The sequence below is a fragment of the Misgurnus anguillicaudatus genome, chromosome 16 (assembly GCF_027580225.2).
Source record: "Misgurnus anguillicaudatus chromosome 16, ASM2758022v2, whole genome shotgun sequence".
NCBI lineage: Eukaryota > Metazoa > Chordata > Actinopteri > Cypriniformes > Cobitidae > Misgurnus > Misgurnus anguillicaudatus.
Genome location: NC_073352.2, coordinates 33,008,077 through 33,034,271, shown reverse-complemented (window position 1 = coordinate 33,034,271; position 26,195 = coordinate 33,008,077). Strand labels below are relative to the sequence as shown.

The 26,195-nt window shown below is 34.3% G+C and overlaps 2 protein-coding genes across 2 annotated transcripts in view; one reads left to right on the top strand and one right to left on the bottom strand.

Annotated features, from left to right (window-relative positions):
* psd2 (pleckstrin and Sec7 domain containing 2) overlaps positions 1-19,037 on the bottom strand; it is a 76,010-nt gene extending 56,973 nt beyond the window's left edge. Inside the window, exon 1 of the mRNA XM_073854526.1 lies at positions 18,901-19,037. The gene's annotated coding sequence lies outside the window, so the exon portion shown is untranslated. The remainder of the gene's footprint in view (positions 1-18,900) is intronic.
* On the top strand, positions 8,588-25,302 carry LOC129422060 (uncharacterized). Its single transcript, XM_055177745.2, has 6 exons — positions 8,588-8,743; positions 11,280-11,649; positions 18,916-19,063; positions 20,159-20,249; positions 20,895-21,162; positions 24,748-25,302. Exons 2-6 carry the CDS (start codon positions 11,469-11,471, stop codon positions 24,903-24,905), a joined length of 846 nt encoding a protein of 281 aa, XP_055033720.2. The 5' UTR covers positions 8,588-8,743; positions 11,280-11,468; the 3' UTR covers positions 24,906-25,302.
* Positions 25,303-26,195: the final 893 nt, after the last annotated feature.

Below are 26,195 nucleotides of genomic sequence, written 5' to 3'. Positions count from 1 at the left end.
AACCACTAAAAATGTTTGTACCGTTTTCAATGTATGAGCTGCCCAAAAATACTGTAGTATACTTTATTATTTACTATAGTAAACTGTACTAAATTATAGTATATTATAGTATTTACTACACATACCATAGTATTAACTATAGTAAACTGATAAAATGTAGTAAGTACCATAGTATACTTTAGTTCTTACTACAGTAAGTAGTACTATTGTAGTATACTATAGCAGTGGTTTTCAAACTGGGGCCACGAGATGGTGCCAGTGTGGGGCCCCAGTTTTATGACATTTTATGAAATTAATTTATCATGAATTCTGTGTAATTAAACCTAAAAAAAATAGGCTACTAACCAAAAGCAATACTTTTTTGTATAATTTAATGTTTTTTTTTTTTATTAAAATGTTGAGTTTTAGAACAGTTTTTTGTCACAAATTTTCTTTGGGGGGCCGCAAAGGAATGCACCGTAAACAAGGGGGCCCGCACGCTGAAAAAGTTTGGGAACCACTGTACTATAGGATATTATAGTATTTACTAGAGAAATTTTACATTTCCTATAGTAAGTTTACCATAAATTGCTATAGTATTTTAATACAGTTTAATGTAGTACATTTACTACAGTATGGTTCAAAAACATTAGTATTTACTGGAGTAATTTTACTACATTTTTCTGTGGTAATTTTACTATAATAAACTATAGTATTTTTTCATTTGGGTGTGTTCAAACAAAATGTATTAAATCATTAAACCACGTAATTAATTCAATGTTTTCATTTAATATATATTAGAAACATCATCTTTTTTAAAGAATATTATAATTTTAATTTAAAAATACCATATTTGCAAAGGCAATAACACAATATTTTTGTTTAAGGTTATTATACTGCCAAATCTCATACCGGCCCATGCCTGGGGGGGGGGGGATCGCACGTGTCAATGACAGGCAAATGGAAAGACAGAGATACAGTGCAAGATACATAGCTTCAAATTCAGGGATATAATGTATCATGACTCTCCGGCCTACACATGACCCATAAGCATTTACATTTGACTCCATTTGATTCTGTCATGTTTACGCTTATGCTGCCGTTTTTACATAAACTTAACGTCACTCGAGTGAGATGAAGAGAAAAGGAAAGAATTTAAATGAACCTGAACTTTCCTTGATGGTTGGAAAATACCAGTTCGACAGACACTGAACCTCTCTTCATGAAACTGAAACCATCTTGGCCTCTGTGCCATTTGCAGAAAACAAACACTGTTGAATTTATTGGGCTACAGAACCAGATTTTCAGAATATTTGTCATTGCAGAATGCCACAGTTTTACCTCATTATCACTCATTGTATTAAAATACAAACTCACTTTGAACTGAGATACTGTATGGCATATAACTGGTAACATCCATTTGAAGCGTGCAAGCACATGGCTGGAGTCACCACAGAATTACACAAGCAAATTTGTATTGTATTGTATTGAAAGGGTTAACTGTGTCTTTGTTTGTTTGTTTAATAAATCAACAAATCCATGTATGAGTAAATCTGACAAAAACATTTCCAATCTATGCCAAAATCAAAAGAAAAAAGCGTGTTATGTCAAGAATTTGAAGCTTTTTTAGGGACTGTCCATATAATTTCCTTTCAATTATCATTACGGTACAAGTACTGTGAGTTACTGCAGCACAAATAAAGTTGATCATAAACAAGAAAAGCCCTGGAGCAATTACACGTGTCTCTATGTAAATCACGTCTCTCCAAATACCTCCATTCTGTGGAATTGTTTTGAAAGTCAAATATGACCCTGGACCACAAAACCAGTTATAAGTAGCATGGATATATTTGCTAAAAATACATTGTATCTGTCAAAATTATTGATTTTTTAAATGTAAAAAAATTATTAGGATAATTACACTCTGAGACATTTTTTTGAATTTCTGCCTGAATGTGGCATGCCCACATTTAAAAGCCCCTCACAACCACATACAGTGGAGTAAATGTAAAATTTTGATGTCATTTTACAGGAAAACCCTCAAAATTTTATAAAACACTGTTGAAACTGCTAAACATGGTTGTATGTGTTGTCAGTCCTCTAATAAAACAACACTAGATAGGAGCTTTTTTTTTTCAAAAGTCTGTCTTTGAAAGTGTCACAAAACCTGCAGACAGTTTTGTTTGATTCCAGCTAATGTCAGTTGTAGAGGAAAAGAAAATTTGTCTCTTTCATAATCAATGCAAAATTTATTCTATTCCAACTGAAAGGAGGAATAATACCCGTTTTGTATTCAATACAGTGAAATAAATGCAATTTCTTTATATCATTTTACAGAAAACCCTTTGAAGTTACATAAAAAGCTGATGTTTGTGACAAATATTGTTATTTCTTTCGTTTTTCATATGATAAACCACCTAAAAAAAGTTTTTTTTTGTTGTAAACACTGTGTTTGAAAGTGTATATCTCAGGCCCTCTAGCAGCTGATGATACCAGCAAATGGCAGGAATAACTTAAAAAAGAATGATCTCTTTAGCATGTCAAATTCAAAAGTTATTCTTATTTTACTGAAGGGTGGGAAAATACTTTTTTTTGTTTAAATTTCATAAAAGTATTTTGTTTTGTTTTGCACATATAATAAATAGCAAGGGATTATTCATACACACAACCAAAGAAAACGTCCCGGGTCCAAAATTACTTATTATAACTTAATATAAAATATTCTTTTAATCTTTAATGGTCTGTTATGGACCCCACATATGAGGTACTGTTTGAAAGCTTAGATGCTCTACTTTCTGCAGAAATGCATCACTATGAGATATGTTTTACTGTAAGAAAGTTATTTACACTTAATTTACACTATCACCCCCCCCCCCCCATATTTTTTAAAAATCATTTAATATTCACATATTTCATATTTATCAAGTATGACAAACATGGGCAAGTCTTATATCAAATGAAAGCTCTCATTCTCAGGAATAAGACGTTATTTTTGTTATACAGCGTTATTTTTGTTCTATTATAATCACATATCCAACAATCGTCGAATGAATAATGAGGTAAAAAATGTACAATTTATGTGAAACTTGAGCCTGAACTGTCTCAGATAGCACAGATACACACAAATACTACATCATCTTTTATCTTAGGTCCTACTCTAAAAAATGAGTAAATTCACAGCATTTTCTTTGGTTGTGTGCATGAATAATCCCTTGCTATTTATTATGTGCAAAACAAAAAAGCATTTTTATATGAAAAATGTATTTTCACACCCTTCAGTAAAATGAAAATAACTTTTGAATTCGACATGCTAAAAAGATTATTCTTTTTTTGCGTGTTTACCGTCTGCTGCTGCTAACAATCAGAACTGTCTGCAGTCTGCTAGAGTACCCAGAACCAGAGTTATACACTATCAAAGACAGTATTTACAACACAAAAAAAAGAAAATTTGGCGTTTCATCATATGTAAAACAACCTAAATAACAATATTTGTCACAAACAGGAGCTTTTTGTGTAGCTTCAAAGGGTTTTCTGTAAAATGATATGATATTGCATTTATTCCACTGTATGTGGTTATGGGGACACTTCAAATGTTTTAGGCAGAAATTGTATTCAAAAAGGGTATTATTCCTTCCTTCAGTTTGGGTAAAATAACTTTTGCATAGATTATGATAGAGAAAAAAAATCCTTTTTCCTCTGAAAGCTGACAATTGCTGGAATCAAACAAAACTGTCTGCAGGTTGCTGGAGCACCCAGGGCCAGAGTTATACACTTAAAAAAACTTTAGAAAAAAAAACATCAAAAAGCACCTATTTATTTTTTGTGTTTATTAGAGGACTGACAACCTATACAATCATGTTTAGCACTTTCAACAGTGTTTTATGTCATTTCAAAGGGTTTCCTGTATAATGATACCAAACTTTTGTATGTAAACCTCTGCATGTGGGTATGGGAAGCTTTTAAAATTGGGTAGGCCAAATCAAAGCGAAAATCCCCAAAATAGCCTCAGGCTGGAAGAAGTTAGATATGTGATGATAATAGAACAAAAATGCTGTAGCCTTATTCCTTATTCTTTTTTTGTTATATTATCACGAATTTCCGCGTTTTTTCGTGATTGTATAACGAATACTGTTTTCGTGTGTTTATCACGCATTGGTTACTCAACTGTTTTGTCCTATTTTCTTTCCATTGTCGCTTCAGTTTAGGGTTAGATTTACATAAAATTACATTCCTATCCAAACCCAACTCTAACCCTAACGCCAGGCGACATAAAAAAATTAATCCGAAAAAATAGTATAAACCAATATATAAAGTGACATTCTAATGCAAACCCCAAATCTAGCCCTAAACCGAAGCGACAGTGGTTTAAAAATAGGAAAAAGCAGTTGAGTAACCAATACGTGATAATCACACGAAAACAGTATTCGTTATACGATCACGAAAAAACGCGGAAATTCGTGATAATATCATGTAAAAAGAAAATTACGTGACTATATCACAAAACCTCGTGAGACTGGGTAGGGGGTACTGGGTCCATGACAGATCATTATAAATTACAGGAATATTATATTAAGTACTAATCAGTAATTTTGGACCCTGTACAGGAGTTCATGTTCCATGAAGATATTTTGTAAATGGCCTACCAAAAATATAATAAAAAATTTATTTATTGTATTAATTTAGACAACTTTACTTACGATTTCCACAACATTTAGATTTTTTTGCACCGTCAGTTTCCAGATTTTCAAATGGTTATTCTTGTCCTATCCTATAAAATCATACAGTAAATCAATGAAAAGCTTATTTATTCAACTTTGAGATGATCTATAAATCTCAATTTCATAAAATTAACTGGTTTTGTGGTTCAGGGTCACAAGGTTTACTGACTGTTGTTTTGAGAGTTTGTGACTCTTATCCCTGTACTGTGCTGCATTGTGTATTCATATATATATATATATATATAAACATACAGCAGAAAACCACAAGATCGCCACATGGAGCCCTGCAGCATATTTCAAAACAAGGGGAGTGAAACATGACCACAGCACAATGAGTCAGGCAAGAGTAAACAGGTCAGTGTTTAGTACTAATAACCAAACAGACTCTTCCTGTTAGCCAGCTCAAGTCTTTCCGCATGCACACACACCCATGATGGGAATGTTTTATGCCAGTGTCATAAACTGCCTTTAATATAAAAGTTAAAGTTTAATTAAAAACTACACTTTTGATTACTAATGAAATCAAAACTGACAACTCTTATCTTTTAATGTCATATTGCAGTGTTTATTATAAACAACCAGTCATTGTTTTTTTTTAATTCGTGTGCCATAAACTTCAATCAAAATCTGAAAATGTACTTCTGCTCTCTTATGGTGGTCATTCTCTGATGACGTCAGCTAGCTCGCTTGGGCGGAGCATCTATTAACTCCGCCCCCTCCAATTGTCAGTCTGCTGCCAGTTCCATTTCTGAATGAAACACCTATTTTTCTTTATCCAATCAAAGCAAAGTGGAAAACACAAGCCACTCCCACTAATTTCTTCACACGATATTCTGTGTAATCTGTGGTATTCTGTTGAAATACATGAGAATACGCACATAGTTGATTGCAACTTCTGGTTACTGGGTATTTTAGTTGTTAAACAGTTAAAATCCTTTTTTACATTCGAAGAGCTCCGTTGCAAAACCTGCTAAGTGCGTCTGAGATGTTTTCTTGTAAATTAGCATTTTTATCAGACTCTTAATGGATGACCTGAAGCTCTGAAGTGAAAGTATTTTATGGATAAGTGCTAATACCATTATCTTATTTTTGACTAGCTGCTTTTGCATCTGAGCTCTTAATTTACTCACTTAGCAGTTTCTTTCATCCGAATCTGAGCTTTAAATATTTAATGATACGAGTCAACATTAGCACATAAAGCTAAGTATTAACTTTAGGCGGGATGGGAAATCACCTGTTAGGTTCTTTCCATAGACACCTTGGTTACTTTTACTACACATACATCATCTTGACTTAATCTGTTTGCTCTCTTTTCCTTCTATTTAATTTTTTATTCAACAATCACTAGCTAAAAATCACAATCCTCATTTACATTTACCACACTCTTAGAAAATAAGGTACAAGAAGGTACAAAAGTGGTCACTGGGGCGTTTCCTTTTTTAAAAAGTACACTTTTGTACCAAAATGGTAAGGACCTTATTAAAAGGTGACAACATTTGTACCTTTTTTCTGAAAGTGCATGTGCCGATCTCATGCTATTAAATCTTTACACCTCTGTTCAAGTCAAAACATAGCCCCGGCCCGTCTCTGTCACAGATCTATTCAGACTCTATAGAGGTGGCAATCGTTGAGCTTTTGTGACGTGTGATGTCATTGTTCTCTTCTCTGAATCGTTTATTGCCTCTATTGTTTTTGAGACACAAGACACCATGAGAAAGGACCTTAAATTTGTACATATACGTAAATCTATTGTACTTCCTTAAAGGAAAACACCACCGTGTTTCAATATTTTACTATGTTCTTACCTCAACTTAGATGAATTAATACATATCGTTTTTCAATGCGTGCACTTTAATCTTTGTACAGCGCTTCGTGAATGTGTCAGCATCCAGCCCAGCCCCATTCATTCCCCAGGATCCAAACAAAAGTTTTATTTTGTGCCACCATACTTACTCGTGTAACTACTCATGTAACAGTCTTCAAATAAGGAAAACATGAAAGTGTTTGGTGGCTTCTAATTCATCCCTGTTTGGAGCCATAGGAATGAATGTAGCTAGGCTAAATGCTAACACATTCACAAGGCGCTGAACAAAGATTAAAAGTGCTTGCATTGAAAAAAGATAGGTATGTATTAATTTGTTTAAGTTGAGGTAAGAACATAGTAAAATATTGAAAAATGTATCTTTAAAAAAACAGATAATTTACTCACCACCATGTCATAAAATGTTGATATCTTTCTTTGTTCAGTTGAGAAGAAATTATGTTTTTGGAGGAAAACATTCCAGGATTTTTCTCATTTTAATGGACTTTAATGGACCCCAACACATAACAGTTTTAATGCAGTTTAAAATTGCATTTTCAAAGGACTCTAAACGATCTTAAACGAGGCATAAGGGTCTTATCTAGCGAAACGATTGTCATTTTTGGCAAGAAAAAAAAATGCACTTTTAAACCACAACTTCTCTTCTTCCTCCAGTCCTGTGATGCGCCAGCGCAACCTCACGCAAATACGTCATCATGTTAAGAGTTCACGGACGACGAATGCGAAACTACGCCCCAGTGTTTATAAGTGTGGAGAAAGAGGAGCGTTCCGACATTGTTGTATGTTGAAGGATACTAATTAATGTCTTTGTGTCAGTTTATTGTTTAAAATGGTCCGCAAATGTGTGTTTCATATATGTAACACGTGACCTTTCCACGTCATTACGCAATTACGTGAGGGCGCGCTGGCGCGTCACAGGATCGCAGATAGTTGTGGTTTAAAAGTGCATATTTTTTATTTTTCATGCCAACAATGACAACCGTTTTGCTAGATAAAACCTTTATTCCTCCTTTGGAATCGTTTAGAGTCCTTTGAAACTGCAATTTTAAACTGCATTAAAACTGTTACGTGTTGGGGTCCATTAAAGTCCATTAAAATGAGTAAAATCCTTGAATGTTTTCCTCAAAAAACATAATTTCTTCTTGACTGAACAAAGAAAGACATCAACATTTCGGATGACATGGTGGTGAGTAAATTAGCTGGATTTTTTAAAAGAAAATAGACTAATCCTTTAAGCACATTGTACAGAACAAAACTAATGTTACATCATTCCAATTTACTTTTAATGTAACTTAAAGGGATAGTTCACCCAAAAATGAAAATTCTGCTGAACACAAAGATATTTTGAGCAATGTTTGTAACCAAACATGTTGTTTTTGAGTACCATTGACTTCCATGGCAGTATTTTTTCCAAGTCAAAGCTTCTGTTTTCTGCTTGATTACGAATAACTTTGTTTGTGTTCAGCAGAACAAAGAAATTCATACAGGTTTTAAACAACATGAGGATGAGTAAATGACAAAAGAATTTTCGTTGTTGGATGAACTATCCCTTTAATTCAATTTAATTACTCTGTATACATATATGGTAAATATGGGTAAACTAAGACATTATTTCATTGAGATGAACAAGAAAATATTTATATACCTGAATTCACCCAATAAGATTGCAGTAATGCTTTGTCAAAATCAAACTCTTTACCATCCAAATAAAGCAAAATTAGCATTCCTACTAAAATGAAGTAAGACACTTTACACTTTCATTTATCAGTGTTTCTTATCTTTGAAATCTCTTTATACAAACAGCTGTTTAACCTGCAACTGATTTGGCAATTCAAATGTGGCAGTATTTGTTATGCCAATAAAGCCCATTCAGGAGAGAGAGAGAGAGAGAGAGAGAGAGAGAGAAAGAGCGAGCAAGCGAGAGAGAGAGAGAAAGAGCGGGCGAGCGAGCAAGGGAGGAGACAAGCCAAGAGTTTGGGTGAGGAGGGAGAGAGAGAAAGAGTGAGCGAGCGAACGAACGAGAGAGAGAGAGCTAGAGAGAGAGAGAGAGAGAAAGAGAGAGGGAGGAGACAAGCCAAGAGTTTGGGTGAGGAGGGAGAGAGAGAAAGAAAGAATGTTATGATGTCACACCGGCCCACTCAAATACAAAAGCAGTGTAGAGAAAGACACACATGCTCGCTTTCCACTAACACAACTCTTACAGCACACATCACCAGCTCTCAATGTGAGTACTAGTTTACTCTCTCTCTCTCTCTCTCTTTCTCAACACACTGCTTCTTGGCAGCCTCTTTGTCTTCATGTTTAAAGCTTTCTTTTACTCTCGATCTCGCTCCTATTAACTCTCATACAGTGAACAACAAAGAGCTTATTTTGGTAGAGTTGCAGATTTCTTAATCTTTCCAACAGCTGTTTTCTCTTGAGCTTTGTAAATGTGGTTGCCTGTTTGCCAAGCTTCATTATCTTCTGTTCCCTTGCTTGTCTTTGTGTAAATGTTTGAGTCATGCTTTTGTCTATTGTCCATCCCTAACGCATCTTAATCCTGGCAAAGTGACCAAACTTACTCAAAGTTTCAGCTATTGTAACATGTTTAAGTTGTGTCTCTGAATGTTGTAAAAGCATGCATTGGGCGTTGTTTAAGCCATATCATTTTATTTAAAATGTTATTGTTAAGAAGTTGATCAGGAGATTTAAAAGGCGTTTACTTGTATGTTAAAGTACTAACTTTCTAAGGTTTTTCTTAAAAACTGAAACCAGACAAACGTGAATGTGCAAAATGTAAATAGCATAACTTATTATTTAAAGACAAATCAGGAGACATATAAAAAAGATTGTATTTGCTCTATTTAATCTTTGTGTTGAGTTAAAGGTATATTTTAATTCCTTATTGCTTCCTCATTAACTTAAGTCTTGAATGGCTTTGTTACAGTAAATGTTTTGTATGGTAACACGCCTGACGTTGTGATTGATTTGGATCTTTTTGAGTCATGACAGTAACAAAGGATTAATTGCAGAAAGAGCGCTGATAAAGAAAGAGATGACGAAGGAGAGGTGTGTGCAAGACTAAAATTGTGTAACAACAATCTGTGCAAATACAGAGAAGCAACTGCATAAAGGACTCAATAAACCGAATAAGAGACATAGGAGATGTTCTCATTTAGTTCAAGTCTATAGAGGCGAGAAAGACGAGAATAAAGAAGAAATCACACACAGCTTTGCTATAAAACAGACGACTATTGTCAGAACTCATGAAGGGCTGAAAGTCATGAACAGCAGCCCGGGGTCACAAACCCCCTAAAAGAGCAAAGCTCACAGCTGCCGTCCTTTTAAAGGACAGAGATCTCTTTATTATCTCTGCTGTTAGTTGATAAGTGATATTAAACTGAGAACAAATGGAGACTTTAAAAAATAATAATAATAATCCAAAAACACCCTACTCGACTCATCTATGGCAATATACCCCAAAAAGTCCCTATCAAAAGTAGGAGATTTACTCGAACAGCTAATAAGTTAATAAGTGAGATCTAAAAATTTATTTGCAATTGTTGATTTTTATTCTTGTTGGTCAGTATGAACCCAAATATTTCTCCTTCAGACCTGTAGTAATAATCTGGGCTATGGTAACAACAATAATTTTTATCTGTATTCTTACTGCATGTTTCTTTGTTTTGTCTTTAAGAAGAAATCAGTCTAGGAAGAATCTAAAGCCACCACGATAGGGCCGAATTTGCCCCCCTACGACAGTCCTAAGTAAAGTCCCAATCTGTGGTGTGTTAAGAATGATTGAATCTGTTCAATCGCAAATCCTATATTTTTACATGTGTGGGGAAACCTTAAGGTCAAACGCGCAAGTAGGCCTATGCTGTATATTGTCACGTGGCACGAAATGACACCAGAAAGCATAACAATGTAACAAGTGAAAGTTGGATCTATTTAATAAAATTACTTTAATTGGTGACACTTAAAAGATTTAAGTTTTATCAACTTAAATTTTATAAATGGAAATATTTAAGGTTAATAAACAAATATTGGTTACATCTAAAATATTTTAAGCTTTAAATAAAATAAAAAATAAGTTGAAAAAAAGTGTGCACTGTAAAAAGTGAAAAGTTGGTTCAACTTAAAAAGTTACTTCAATTGGTAATACCGGTACCTAAAAAAATGAAGTTTATTATTAACCTAAAGTGAAACTAAAGTGAAATTTGAGGTTGAATAAACTTGATTTTTTTAGGTGTTAAAAATTGAAATAATTTTTAATTTAGGTTAATTCAACTTTCACTTTTTACAGTGCAGTTATTGCGTAGGCACAGTCCAAAGTGAGATGGACATCAGAGACGTAAAAAGCAGTCCATATAGTATCAATGCCATCGTTTTTCATGCCCGTCACCCGGCATGTTTACTGTAAAGTCACGTTTGCCGACAAGATTTGCCATCTCCTTATCCGAGACTCGGGTTGTCAAGGGAATCGGTTGGTGTGTGGTGTCATGATCACTCCACACATTATAGGATCAAAAACATTTAATTGTCACATTTTGGAAATCTGATAAGATTAAAAAATCTTGAATGTGGCACAGACTTACGTTGATACATCACTGAAAATAACTAAAACCTCCACTAACTTAAAAAATAATAATAAAACAATAATAATGTTAAAATCCGGGTGATTGTTGCAAAGATATTTAAAGTGTTCACTCATAAAGCAGGAGTGCAAGAATAGCAGAAGATGTATCTGATCTCCTCTCATGTCTCTGTGTTTCTTTCAGAAATCACATGTCTACAGTGTGGGACAAGGACAAAAATCTCCGTGGCAGGATCTAAAATGTCAACATCTAGAAAATAGAAGCAGCTTTTGTTTCAAGAAATCCCAACAAGAACTCCAAATAAAGAGCTGGACTCTTTAAAAACTGTTTACATCCCCATCTTACCCAAACACATACACCCAAATCATCAACATGCTGCAGCAAATATTAGCCGACATGTACATCGATCCAGATGTACTAGAGGCTCTGAACGAAGAACAGAAGAGGATCTTATTCTTCAAAATGAGAGAAGAACAAGTCAGGCGCTGGAAAGAAAGAGAAGAGAAGGAAGGGAAAGAAGGGATGAAAAAAGAAAAGCTTCGGCAGAAGAAAGGTATGAATTCACACCCTTTCTAAAAATACCACCCGAATTGTTATTTTGCAGGTTCAACCGTCAGTCAAGAAGACAATGATTATGTACAGTCGAGCATGCCTTCGTGTCTCTGACGGTATAACACGTGATTCAGGAGATGTTTGTTTATAGTTTTGCATGCTTTTTGTGTGCAACGTCATAATTTATCCTCGCAGAACCTGTTCTGTAATTTACTGTATGTGATGTGAACAGAACTGCTGTTTTTACTGAGAATTTTCCATTGTTATTTGGCTTTTCAGTGGTCCGGCTCTTAAATGCGCATGCTAGTTAGCAGTCCCCTGAATACGAAACATCAGGTTTCCATTCTAAGTATAACTAATAATTTCATATAATAATAGGCTACATGGTTTTAAACTTCAGTGTTAATTAATAGCGCTCACGTAAAGAGTTGAATAATAACGTAAACAATATTTACAGACACAAAATCAACGTTTTTTGGATGTGCATTAGTTTTCAGTCAACGCACACCTATGAAGTAGTTCCAGCTCTGTCGACCGCATTACAGTTTCATATCACTACGCCAAGTTTAACGGAATTACACATTTATTTAATTTTAACAAATACAGCAGAAATATTTGTGTGGTCCCTCCTGCTTGCTTTTTGCTTTCTCTCGCTCGATGTAAAATTACATTTTGAAATGAGCAACAAAGGCTTTAGATGAGATGCGTAAGACAATAGTCCTCCTTACAATAACATTTTAAGGCATGCTTAACCTGTCAAATGTCTTAAAATAAAACATCTAAACAATGTCTTATGGGGTGGTAACCACACGGTAAAAATTATATCAATTCAACATATATTTTGTTACTTAACCTTAACATATTAAGTTAAACAATTTCAACTTGTTTTTATAAGTTATGTTTATTTATCACAATTCAAAACCTAAAAGAGTAGGTTGAATTGACTTGCATAACCAAGTTGTTTAAACTTTATGTTGCATCGACTCAAAACCGTTGAATTATTACAAAATAATGCACACATGCGGCGTAACGCCATGGTGGCATCAATTATTCCTCATATGATTTGCTAAATCACTCCTCGAATCTTATCAATCTCTGTCAGCTGATGAATAATGGCAGAAAAAAGCTTTTTGATCCAGTGTTTGCTTTGTACAGGACAATTTGAGAGTCACACTGATTAGTAAATGCAGACGTCGGTCACTCCCAAGCTAACTGCGTGATAGTAGTCAAGACCACCTATATCAAGACCAAGACCAGATTGTGTCGACACCAAGACAAGACCAGACTAGCCCAGAGTGCTAAACTAATTTTACACTTCCAAGAAATGGTAAGAAAGGTGTCACTGCGGTGGTTCCCCTTTAAGAAAAAAGTTAATATTTGTACCTAAGGAGTCCATATTAGTACCTCAAATGTACATGTTGATACCAAATATATATATCTGATTCAAAATACAGCTTTTTAGCATTTTTTTCGGAGTGAAATTTAATAAAAAAAAGCCTAATAACGCAAAAACTTTTAGGGGCAGATTCCTGGACATGGCTTATCCTAGTCCCAGACTAAAAAGCATGTTTGAGATGCCTTAATTTAAAAGCATCTTGCACTGACATGTCTTAACATGTATCAGTGCCATTGTTTTGTCTCATAATGCGCATCAGTCAAGGTATGTTTTTAAAAACTACTTAAATGTCCTAAATAACTAAGGCCTAGTCCTGGATTAATCTAAACCCTGTCTAGGGAACAGACCCTAAAATAGTTTGAACTTTATCTTAACTGTAAGTCACTTAATATCAACTTCTTCCTAATTTGAATGTCTGTATAAAATAAAAATCACATTTGCAATCATGCTTATATGAAAACATCTGTCTTGCTTTTGTGATATTGAATTTTGATTTTATAAAATAAAATAAAATCCAACGTCCTCTTAATCTGAGCCTAAACAACACCAAATGTAGTCCAGATGTGGCTGAGACAAGACCAAGAAGACCACAACACTATTAATAAATCCAATTAAATTTAACCAACAAGGATTTAAAAAGTCATTTCAACTACCTTGACAAATAATGACTTGCTGGAACTTGATAAATCAAGTTAAATTTGCTATAAAGTCGTGTTATAGTAACAAAAATTTTGATTCATTTATTTGTGTTTGATGACACGAATTTCCACTGTTTTTCATGGCACGACTTTCTTTATAGTGTCATTATATTTTGTTTTCTCATCGTTCTTTTCTATTTTTTATGCAAAAATTACATCCTAACGCAAACCCCCGAATCTAACCCTAACCCCAAGCGACAATGATTTAAAAATAGAAAGGACCATGAGAAAACAAAATATAAAATGACACGATAAAGAAAGTAGTGCCACAGACACGAACAGCCATTCACTGAAAAAAAAGATTCATTGAATTTAATCAATTTTTTTAAGGTAAGTGGTTGCAATCAATTTTTTAAGCTACATTTAAACAAAAAAGATTAGTAACGTAAAATAAAATATAAAACTTTTGTTTAAATGCAGCTTAAATAAATTGATTGCAACCACTTATACTTAAAAAAAATTGATTAAATTCAATGAATCGTTTTTTCAGTGAAATTCGTGCTGGCAAGGATGAAAAAGACATTCATCTCCAGAGACATGAAAAACAGCGGAAATTCATGTCATCAAACACGAATAAATTAATCAAAATTGTCGTTACAATAAAACGACTTCACTGAAAAAAATTATTCATTGAATTTAATCAATTTTTTTAAGGTAAGTGGTTGCAATCAATTTATTTAAGCTACATTTAAACAAAAAAATTATATTTCATTTTATGTTACTAATCTTTTTTGTTTAAATGTAGCTTAAATAAATTGATTGCAACCACTTACCTTAAAAAAATTGATTAAATCCAATGAATAATTTTTTTCAGTGTTGCCATGAGACTGCTGAAAAAAATGATTCATTGAATTTAATCAATTTTTTTAAGGTAAGTGGTTGCAATCAATTTATTTAAGCTACATTTAAACAAAAGTTTTATATTTTATTTTACTTTACTAATCTTTTTTGTTTAAATGTAGCTTAAATAAACCGATTGCAACCCCACACCCCAAAAAAATTGATTAAATTCAATGAATCATTTTTTTCAGTAGTTACACTGCAAAAAATTACTTTCTTACTTAATATTTTTGTCTTGTTTTTCAGTAGAAATTTCAATTTTTTTTAAATTAAGATGTATTTTCTTGATGAGCAAAATAAACTAAGAAAATAAGTCTAGTTTTTAGACAAAAACTATACAATTTAAGTACATTTGTGCTTTAAACAAGCTAAATTATCTGCCAGGGGTGAGACATTTTTGCTTAAATTAAGTGTTTAAGAAATAAGAAAACTTATTTTTAGATTTACTTTCTCACCCCATTGGCAGATATTTTTGCTTGTTTTAAGTTCAAATTTATTTAAATTGTATATTTTTTGTCTATAAGCTAGAAGTTTTTTCTTAGGTCATCAAGAAAAAGCATCTTCGTTTAAGACTGTTTATATATTTCTACTGAGAACATGACAAAAATACTAAGTAAGAAAGTCATTTTTTTGTGTATGTCAACATTTTATTATGAAATGACTTCAAGTTGATTAAACCTAAAAATGTAAGTGCAGTATTATTTGAGTAAATACTGTATACAAGTTTTAGTCATCTCTCAAATAAAACCCACACAAACACTGGTTGCCTTTAAGAAACTCTGATCCTAAGATCCTTCATGCGTGAACAACACAATGACGCAGTCGGCCTTAATCTCTTAAAAGCAACTTATAATAAGCAAGTTAAAGACACAAGGAACTCAAAAATAGATTTCCTCAGTGATGTAAGAGAAAATTTATACTTGAGCGTCATGTTGCGTCAAATTCAAAGTGAGTGCATAGTTTTGAGGTCAATGTAAACAAAGCGGCCTGTTAGTCGCGTAACAAAAACGCAAATGTCTTATTTCTTAACAAACTACAGCGACATTCCACTGACCTCGCAATACAAGCTAAACGCCATCACGCGATATTCAAATGCAAATCGCTACATGAGAGATTGAGTCTATCAGCACACGGCATCAACCGTCTCAACACTTAGATGGCCGTAAAACCTTGTAAACATTACAGGCTCTTCTAACATTTAAATGCCTGAGGATGTGCTTAAGCAAGCTGGCATTCAGGGATGAAATGTTCCCGGAATGTACTAATGGTTTGAAGCAGAACGGGTACAAAGACAGACCTACCTGGAGGGAATAAAGAACAGTACTAGTATGAGTTTGTGTAAAAAACACTCATAAATACACCAGGAATTTCAAAACATCACACATCTATGAGAACTTGAACTCGGTTCCCAGGCTGGGAAAAACGCTCGGTGCATATGTTAATAATGGAATCCAACCAAACAGCATTTCTTGTTACACAACTGCTCCTATCAATAGCACCGGTTATCTACCGCTTGTCAACTATAATAATTTCCCATCACAAATGTCTCTAGGCTTGAAAATGTTTAACTTTCAGACAAACTGGGTTCAAAGGAGACGCCCTGTATTGCAATGCTCATTAATCTACTTTAGTTTGACATAAACTTTTTTTTGCTCGATTTTTTCTTTGTATACAAAACCAACCAAGTTTACGGCTCAGACGTTCAATCTAAGTGGTCAGTTTCAGCTCAGCTCGGATGATACTACTGTATGTGTCAGCACTACGTCACTGTTTAGACAGACGTTAGAGCAATCTAGATAAAAACTGTTTAAGTTTCTGTTGACAGTCGTCAATTCTGCACAAAGACAAACAAAACTAAAAAGAGACCACTAGGACTTTGGACTCTATTCGTTACTAGTTTATCTAGCCCACTAGCCTAAAAAATGACAAATGGGAGACAAAGTATCTCTCAGACAATATGGAGAGTGATACGATCTCATAATGTTGTCATCTTCTCAGGATATGATGTCATATGATGGAAAAGCTGCCAAAGGGAATTATGCAAAAACCTTTCCTCACACTTTTTCCGAGTCCTTTTAGGAACAAGGTCTCTGTCAGGTCGTCATAGCTTTAAAAAAAGCAAACATTACAAAATAAGTGAAAAGTTTAAATCCGAGTATCTGGCCTTATTGTTTGACTAAAGCCTTGGAGGCATGGGTTGCCTTTTTGGGTCACTTTGCTCTAAGATTCACACCCTTCAAGAAAAGGTTACACAATGTGCTGTCATATCAACTTTCAAATACACAAACAAGCATGAACCCTGTGGCCTAGGCAACAAACAATACACAACTCGAGCCAAAAGCATGACGATCCGTTGCAGAAAGAATGTGCATTCGGGTTTTTTTTATTATGTAAATTCAGATGCTGAACATTTCTGAGATTTTAACAGGAACCGTCTGCAAATTTTATACCCCATTTTGAGTTGATTTGGTCAAAAACGCTGCTAGATGTGGAGCTGCTGATTCTTTACAACCTGCCAACCTGGAGAACAGGTTTCTTACACAACACTTTCCATCCGAGCTAACGCGTTAAATTTCCCCTTACATGCAAAAACGACAAGAAAAACATAGTATTTTACACTCCTTTGTTCTATTTAAATCTTTAGTTTAGTCTCGAATTCACACTGTGTGGTATTCATGGTATTATTGCACTTGAATAATTTAAGTGTGGTGAACCACCGTCCGTCCGTCAATCTACAAGGATCCTCTTTGTGTGGCTCTTACATAACCACCTGACATATCGGCCAATCACACTCCATTTTATACACATTCAAGGTTTTGGGTTATTTGTGAAGGTTATCACACTAAAATAATAATGAGAGAGACGAGGGTCACAGTTTTGTGGGATGGTGCACATGTGTATGAGTATGTTATGTTGATAAGTATATTGATGAGTCTATGAGATGTATGTTAGTACTGACAGTCACATTAACTAATCTAAAGTATTTCTCTCAGAGAGAAATGTGTGCTGTATTCATTTTCTTCAATACCACAGCGCCCTCTGTTGGTATAGAGAATACAATACCATTGTGATGATGTCATGTTGCTACAGTACATCATGCACTGTAAAAAATACATTTTTTGTTAAATCAACTCAGATTTACAAGTCATGTCAACAGAGATGAGTTGTCACAACACTGAAAAAAAATGATTCATTGAATTTAATCCATTTTTTTAAGGTAAGTGGTTGCAATCAATTTATTTAAGCTACATTTAAACAAATGTTTTATATTTTATTTTACGTTACTAATCTTTTTTGTTTAAATGTAGCTTAAATAAATTGATTGCAACCACGTACCTTAAAAAATGGATTAAATTCAATGAATCATTTTTTTCAGTGAACTTATAAAATATAGTTGAGAAAAGTCAGCTTAATTTTATAAGTTATAATAACTTACCTGTAGTTATAACAACTCATCTCTAGTCAAGATAAATAATAGTAAGTTGAAATTACTTGTAAATCTGAGTTGATTCAACAAAAGTTTTTAAGGCAGCAAAGTATTTTTTACAGTGTGTGTTCATTTGGTTCATATCTACTTAACACAAAACTATTAACTCGGAAATCTTCCCTGGAATCCAAAGTGTATAAAAGGATTAACATGCACTTCAAAAAATTATTTTCAAGAAAAAAATTCTTAGTATTTTTGTCTTGTTTTCAGTAAAAATATCTAAAAATTCTTAAATTAAGATGCTTTATCTTGATGAGCAAAACGACCCAAGAAAATAAGTCAAAAATATCAAATTTAAGTGATTTTGTGCATAAAACAAGCAGAAAAATCTGCCAATGGGGTAAGCAATTTTTTCTTGACGTTAGTGTTTAAGAAAAATTTCAAGATTTTTTTGCTTACACTGAAAAAAATTATTCATTGAATTTAATAAAAAATGTTAAGGTAAGTGGTTGCAATCAATTTATTTAAGCTACATTTAAACAAAAGTTTTATATTTGATTTTACTTTACTAATCTTTTTTGTTTAAATGTAGCTTAAATAAATTGATTGCAACCAAAAAATGTATTAAATTCAATGAATCATTTTTTCAGTGTACCCATTGGCAAATTATTTTGCTTGTTTTATGCACAAAATCACTTAAATTTGATATATTTGGTCTTAAAACTAGGCTTATGTTCTTGGGTCAATTTGCTCATCAAGAAAAAGCATCTTAATCTAAATAAATTTAGATATTTTTACTGAAAACAAGACAAAAATACTAAGTAAAATTTTTCTTGAAAGTCATTTTTTGCATTGTGTTTATCCTACAGAAATGGATTTTGTTGACTTTACCTGATTTCTTTGCAGGTCCCTGTAAAACTGTGAGCTGGTTGCTGGGCAGTGATGGTGATGTGCACGTGTGCTTCATTGGAGAATCAGACGATCTCAAATCACCCAAATTCATTTTGTCAGAGCTGAGGAATAAGACGGCAGTCAACCCTAACAATAACAACAGGTAAAAACAATCACATCAGAAAAAGGCGCCATGGATATTGTACATTTTCTTGGTTATTACATGGTTACTTAATAATGCAACAAACCTGAAATATTGATTTAAGTAGACTTGTTTTATGTGAGAAACTACTAGCATGAAACTAGCAAAGGCCTGCACTGCAAAGAATGATTTTCAAGAAAAAAAATCTTAGTATTTTTGTCGTTTTCAGTTAAAATATCCAAAGATTCTTAAATTAAGATGCTTTTTCTTGATAGGCAAAGAGACCCAAGAAAATAAGTCTAGTTGTTTTTAGACCAAAAATATAAACTTTAAGTGATTTTGTGCATAAAACAAGCAAAAAAAACACTAAATTCAAGAAAAATTCAAGAAAAATTTGCTTACCCCATTGGCAGATTTTTTTTTTTGCTTGTTTTATGCACAAAATCACTTAAATTTGATATTCTTGGTTTAAAAACTAGAGTTATTTTCTTGGTTCGTTTTTCTCATCAAGAAAAAGCATTTTAATTTAATTTTTTTTGTATTTTTACTAAAAACAAGACAAAACTACTAAGAATTTTTTTTTTTAAATAATTTTTTTGCAGTGTGGGACAACAATCAAATACACAGTTAGCGGCATATCAAAATATTTTACTGCAGGATCCTATGAAGTTCATACTACAGTAATAATACAAACATATTTCACTTAAAAAATACAAAAAACCCACAAAAATAATATAATAGACCGCAATTCAGCACTCTTAAAGGGATAGTTCACCCAAAAATGAAAATTCGTTCATCATTTACTCACCCACATGTTGTTACAAACCTGTATGCATTTCTTTGTTCTGTTGAACACAAGGGAAGATATTTTGAGGAATAACCCAACCCAAATAAGGTATTCCTTTTACCTACTATGGAAGTGAATGGGGCTCACGAACGGTTTGGTTACAAACTGTTCCCAAAATATCTTCCTTCGTGTACAACAGAACAAAGAAATGTATACAGGTTTGTAACAACATGAGTGTGAGTAAATGCTGACTGGATTTTTATTTTTGGGTGCACTATCCCTTTAACCCTTATTTAAACTGATATAAATGTGTATCTTTTTGTTTATAGAGCGAAAGCAGAACCTGCAAGCGTCAGCCTAACCACAGCCAACAGAGAACCACAGGCCAACCCAGAAACAGGGATCCATCTTCTGCTCAAGGTGTGTTTGAACACAACATCGTCATGAAAACAACTCAAACACAATAAATAATGTATCAAAGAAAATCTGGGTTTGTGGGTGTTAGATTCGTGTCACCTGCATTTCCATGAACCACATATATGTGCACTTTCAAAAATGCTGGGTTATTTTCAACCCAGCGTTGGGTCAAACCGGACTAATCCAACCATTTGTTTTAACCCATTGTTGGATCAAATATAAATAGATTTCCTGGGTTAAGTTTACAACCAGCTGGGTTTGTCCCTTTTTGACCCAACGCTGGGTTGAAATAAGCCAGCATTTCTTATAGTGTGTGTGATGGACAATAATAATGAAAACAGCAGTAATAATAATTAGATGAACGAGTGTGTGTGTTTGTGTGTGTTAGTTGGACTGGCCAGGGTCCCCTGAGCAGATGGTTTAGAGCCTGGGCAGAGAATTAAACGCTATCAGATGGCATCAATGCCACGGTGCCAAAGGGAATACACAAACAAACACACATACTTTCTCTCTAAACTACAAACACATGCAGAAAAAACTGTTTTCGCTGTTAAGTCCCTAAACTTTGAGGGTTTTTTTCTGAGCTTTGAGTTTGTCACATAAGGATTTGTAAACATTTACAAATGAATTTCATCCAATCTGCCACAGAAACCAGAGGAGCTGGGTAATTCTGGAGGAGAATCAGATGAATCTAAGCAGGACAGCGGCTCTGATCAGTCTGCTGATGACACCAAGGGCCAAAACGAAGATTCGGACGCCGGCAGCGCTGAAGAAGACATCGTCCTCTACAAACCACATTTCAGCAGCACAGCCTCAAAACTAGCAGAAAGCCTGAATGATCTTAGGTTGCACAGAGTGATGAAAGAGCAGCTGTCAATCACAGACAAAACACGCCCACTGGACACAGGATACAAAGGTAAGGCACTATTCTGGAAAGGTACAAAATTACAATCAGGGATTTATTGAAAGATGTTACAAAATAATCAATGATTGACCGACCACTGATCTGAACTGACTAAATATGCAAAAGTAATGTATACAAATTAACACCGACTATTAAAAGGAATTTAAAACAATGTTTTAAACAAGGTGTATAAAAAACACGAATATCTTATATGAATATGCAAAGTTTACATAGGACATGTAAGGGACTTTTGTTTTGTAAATGTAAACCGTAAATGGACCGCATGCGCCATCTAGTGGAGTTTTGGCGTCATGGCACCGCCAACACGAGGCGCGAGAGTTCCGCGACCCCTACAGGACACAACAAACAGTACAACACTGTTTCCTTTGTTTACCAGCCTCGTCTACGCTGCTTTAATATTCAAAACAGAAAACTTTAACTTGTGTGAGTGAAATGCGCAACTGCGTACAAACCCAACCCGAATGAGCCCATCTGGTTTAGAAACAGAAACAAGCGGATATAAACATTATAACGTACCTGTGGCCTTATTTTGCATTTGTTGGAGGTCAAATGTTGGCCATGTGTTGTTTTCGTCAGCACGTACGTGTTTGTTTTCTATTAAATAGCTGCTGATTTGAGTACGGGTTGCGTGTGTGAGTATCTGTTTGTGTGCTCGTGCGTGCATGTACGCGCTGAAGCGGAATTTGTGCTCATCGCCAAAGCTGATCCCCCGTTTCCATAGCGACGGCATAACGCAGTCAGGGGGTCACGGCTGCAGGGAACGGCCAGAGAAACAGCAACTGCGACACAACTACAGAGAGAGAGAGATTGAGTGAGTGAGAGGGAGAGAGAGAGAGAGAAAGAGAGGCCGTTTCCGAAGACAGCAGCCTGCGGAGGTCGCATGTGTAGGCTGCATACGTCATCAAGCCTGGTTTATTTACGTTAACTGAGCATTACATTCGCAAGTCATTAGCATATTACATCCATTTACGATTAATTAAAAATAATACTCAACTTTATCATTTTAATATTTTGAAATAAGACAATCGTGATGACGTATGCAGCCTCCGGAGGCTACAGCCTTCGGATTGAGAAACGGCCAGAGAGAGAAAGAGAGAGACGTGACAAAACTAGATTACAATGAAGGAAAGTATAGTTTTGTTAAATCTAGTAAAAAAAAACAATATGTAGATTTTGGGACAACGGCAAGTTTTTTTTCTTTGACTTAAGTTTTTAAGTTATTATTTTTTTAGGACTAATTAAGGACCGTTAAGACAAAAAAACAACAACTATTAATATATATAAAAAAGTTTTTAATCTTTCAAAAAAAAAAATGTGTGTGTGGGGTGCTCTTTATCTACCGAAACAGGAAGTTAATGCAGGGAATATTTAGTGCCCCCGTTTACTTCACTGCAGCTGAAAAATCTGAAGTGCAGAATGACGTCATAAATATTCAGATTTTATCAATGTTTTGGAGTACACTACTTTATCATTAAGGGTATTAACTTTAAAGGAGAATCTGCTTGTTACGCCTGATATCATGTTTAATAAAACTGCCTGGAAATAGAATTCTTGAATTCTAAAAATGGAGTTTTATGGCTTTTAGTAATAATCAAAATCTGTTTAAATGTAAAACTGCAGCTGTGAGCTTTATAAATAAAAGTTGGTCACTGGTGTTGAAGCTTAGGTCTATAGAGTGCCATAGGGATGACGTATTTTTGAGGGCCAAAAAATAATAATAATCACAAAAATAAGCCTGTTTGTTTATGACACTTACGCGTTTTGTCCAACAATTATATCTTCAAAGATGAATAAAAAATTTATGAATTTTAAAGTGTAAATGCGTTAACTAGAGATATAAAAATCTGAATTTTGACTTCACAGATGAATACAACTTTTATGAATTTAGAAGACTAACTTATTGGACAAAACGTGTAAATGTCAAACTTTTGTTAGCTTATTTTTTTTCAATAATCCAAAAGTCTATAGGAAAAATTTTGTATCCAGCTAACTTCCAGGTTAACCTACAAAAATATTTCATTCCTGTGGCAATATGAGATTCCACTATCAATAATTGCTATTTAAAAATTATAAGTGATTGAAAAAAGTAAAAAAAAGAGAAAATAGTATGCATTGTGTGTGTTGCCTTTCACACCTACTTCAACACAATGAGTGATATATTGTGCATTTAGCACTATTGCGGTCCATCATGCCACTACTCGTTCGGTTAAAGGAGCCTCTGTCGTATCGCTAATGGTCATATAGCCTGAAATCTCATTGAAAATTAATGTCTTCTGTGTCAGTGTCAGGTGTGAATGCTTAATTTGAAACAACATCTGTAATGTTGCATTGTGACTGCTTGGTTGCCAAGCAAGTCTACACTACGACGATCTGTAGTGCATTTTTTTATATGTAGGAACCAGTTTAATTGTCTAGTTTCTGGCAATGCTTGCAGGATAGATAATAAGGTCAGAAAGGTTTGAGTTAGGTGAATATAAAGGGAAAAACATGGTAAACACCCCAGAAAAGAAAAGAGATTAGGTCTTAAAGGAAAAGAGTGAAGGGGTGACACTAGACTCTTTACCCCCTCAGGGAGATACTAAAAATACAGTTTTCCCCTTGAGTATCCAAAGCATCTGTCTCTGAAGTCAGCCCACAAGCAATACCCCATTTCTCTCTCTCATTTCACCCCCCATACCTCAGTCACCCCTTCAATGATTCCCTGACCGTCTGTCTCACCCCGTTTAACACATTCAAATTGACTCATCACTCCCCCAGCCTTTACCCTCCACCTCACTCTCCTGTTATTTGTACTCTCTTCGTCCTTTACTTTCTTCTTTTCACTTTTTTCTCCTCTGCCTTCTGTCGTTCACTCGCTTCCTCCTCCTGTGACCTCTAGACCTGCCTTGAGTGGGTGGAGGGGAGGATGAAGAGAGAGAGAGAGAGAGAGAAAGAGAGAGAGGGAGGAAGACAGCTGTGGATGTATTATAATCCCCGGCGGGCTTGTGTCATGGGTCTAACAGCTTTTTAAAGTCTGCAATGATTTACAGATAGTCAAAGTCTCGTAATCACGAAATTTTGCACGATTATTTCCTTAGTCTTGACCTCGCATGAGGTCATCGTGGCTCTGTTCCAACTAGTGAGCTTTCGTTCTAGACCGTGTAAGACATCATGCAGGGAGACATGTATCCTTCAATCAAACTCAAACATAACATTAAAACATTAATAAATATATAAAGATATATGAATATCAAAATGAGATAACTTACTTTTTTTAAATCTCGTTTTTTTGTGCATTCCAATAAATGTAAATCAAACTTCAGTTGGTTTGTTTTGATTTAAGCCTTATAACAAAAAATACAGCTAGCACATTAAAACATAATAAAAACATAATAACATAATAATAAACATGTTTTGACAAAAAAAATGTATTTGTATATATGTGTACGTGTGTATATCCTGTATATAAATTATTACATACATTATTAATTATATGTAGATGATGTACAGCTGGCTATGTAGACAGCAGTGTAAGTTTTAAAATGAAGTATGTTCTGTTTTGTCTGTTGATAGCATCTTGTCTTTATCTCTTTATAGGAACAGTGAGAGGAAAGGACAGCAGTATGTACCGCGGTCGTGTGGCTCAGCTTAGACAAACCTTTAACACCACAAATGCCAACGGATCCGCCCCCAGCGTCAAACCACCAATCCCCAACAAGCCTCTTCACCTACTGACCGCCTCCTCTGTCAGATAAACACACCTGAAATATAGAAACATCTACGTGTATGCATAACAGCAGCAAAATGGACAAAAGAAACAAGGACTTCACCTGAGCGTATGAACAGATGCAGGTGTGGACTCAGCTGGAGACTGAGTACAGAAATCAAACGCTCTTTATGACCCGGCTCAGGCTCACACTGTTCAATTTTCACACTGTGTTTACAGAGGAACATGCTCTCTAAAGAACCATGATTTGTTCTGTTGCCTTGACATGATATTGTTTATGTGATGTTTTTTGTACAAACTGTTTCCTCTAGGGGAGAAAGACCAAAGGTATTGTCTACTGTTTTTAAAGTTATTGGCTAATCTTATTTGGTTGTAAGTAACGGTGTCATATTGTATAAAATAAAATGCTTGGCTTTAACTTTTAACTAATTATATATACTGTACATTATTACATAAACTGTGTCATGTCATAGAATTGAGGCTGGATGAATATAGAAAGATAGATATAGTGATAGATATATTATACAATGGATGGATGGATGGATGGATGGATGGATGGACAGGCAGATCAATCTATAGACATATTAATAAATAGACAGACAGATCAATCTATACACATATTAATGAATAGACAGGTCAATCCATATACATATTAATAGATGGATAATGGTGGGATGGACAGATCAATCTATAGATATATTAATAGATAGACAGACAGATTAATCTATATACATATTAATAGATGGTTGGATGGATGGACAGGCAGATTAATCTAAAGACATAGATAGACAGACAGACAGAATAATCTACAGACATATTAATAGATAGATATATGGATGGATGGATGGACGGACGGACAGACAGACAGATCAATCTATAGACTTATTAATAAATAGACAGACAGATCAATCCATAAACATATTAATAGATAGATATATGGAAGGATGATGGATGGACAGACAGACAGACAGACAGAGACAGATCAATCTTTAGACATATTACTAAATAGACCAGTAAATCAATCCATAGACATATTAATAGATGGATGATGGAGGGATGGACAGATCAATCTATAGATATATTAATAGATAGACAGACAGACAGACAGACAGATCAATCTATAGACATATTAATAAATAGACAGGTAGATCAATCCATACATATTAATAGATGGATGATGGAGGGGTAGACAGATCAATCTTTATTAATAGATATAAAGACAGATTAATCTATAGACATATTAATAGATGGATGGATGAACAGGCAGATTAATCTATAGACATAGATAGACAGACAGACGGACAGACAGACAGATCAA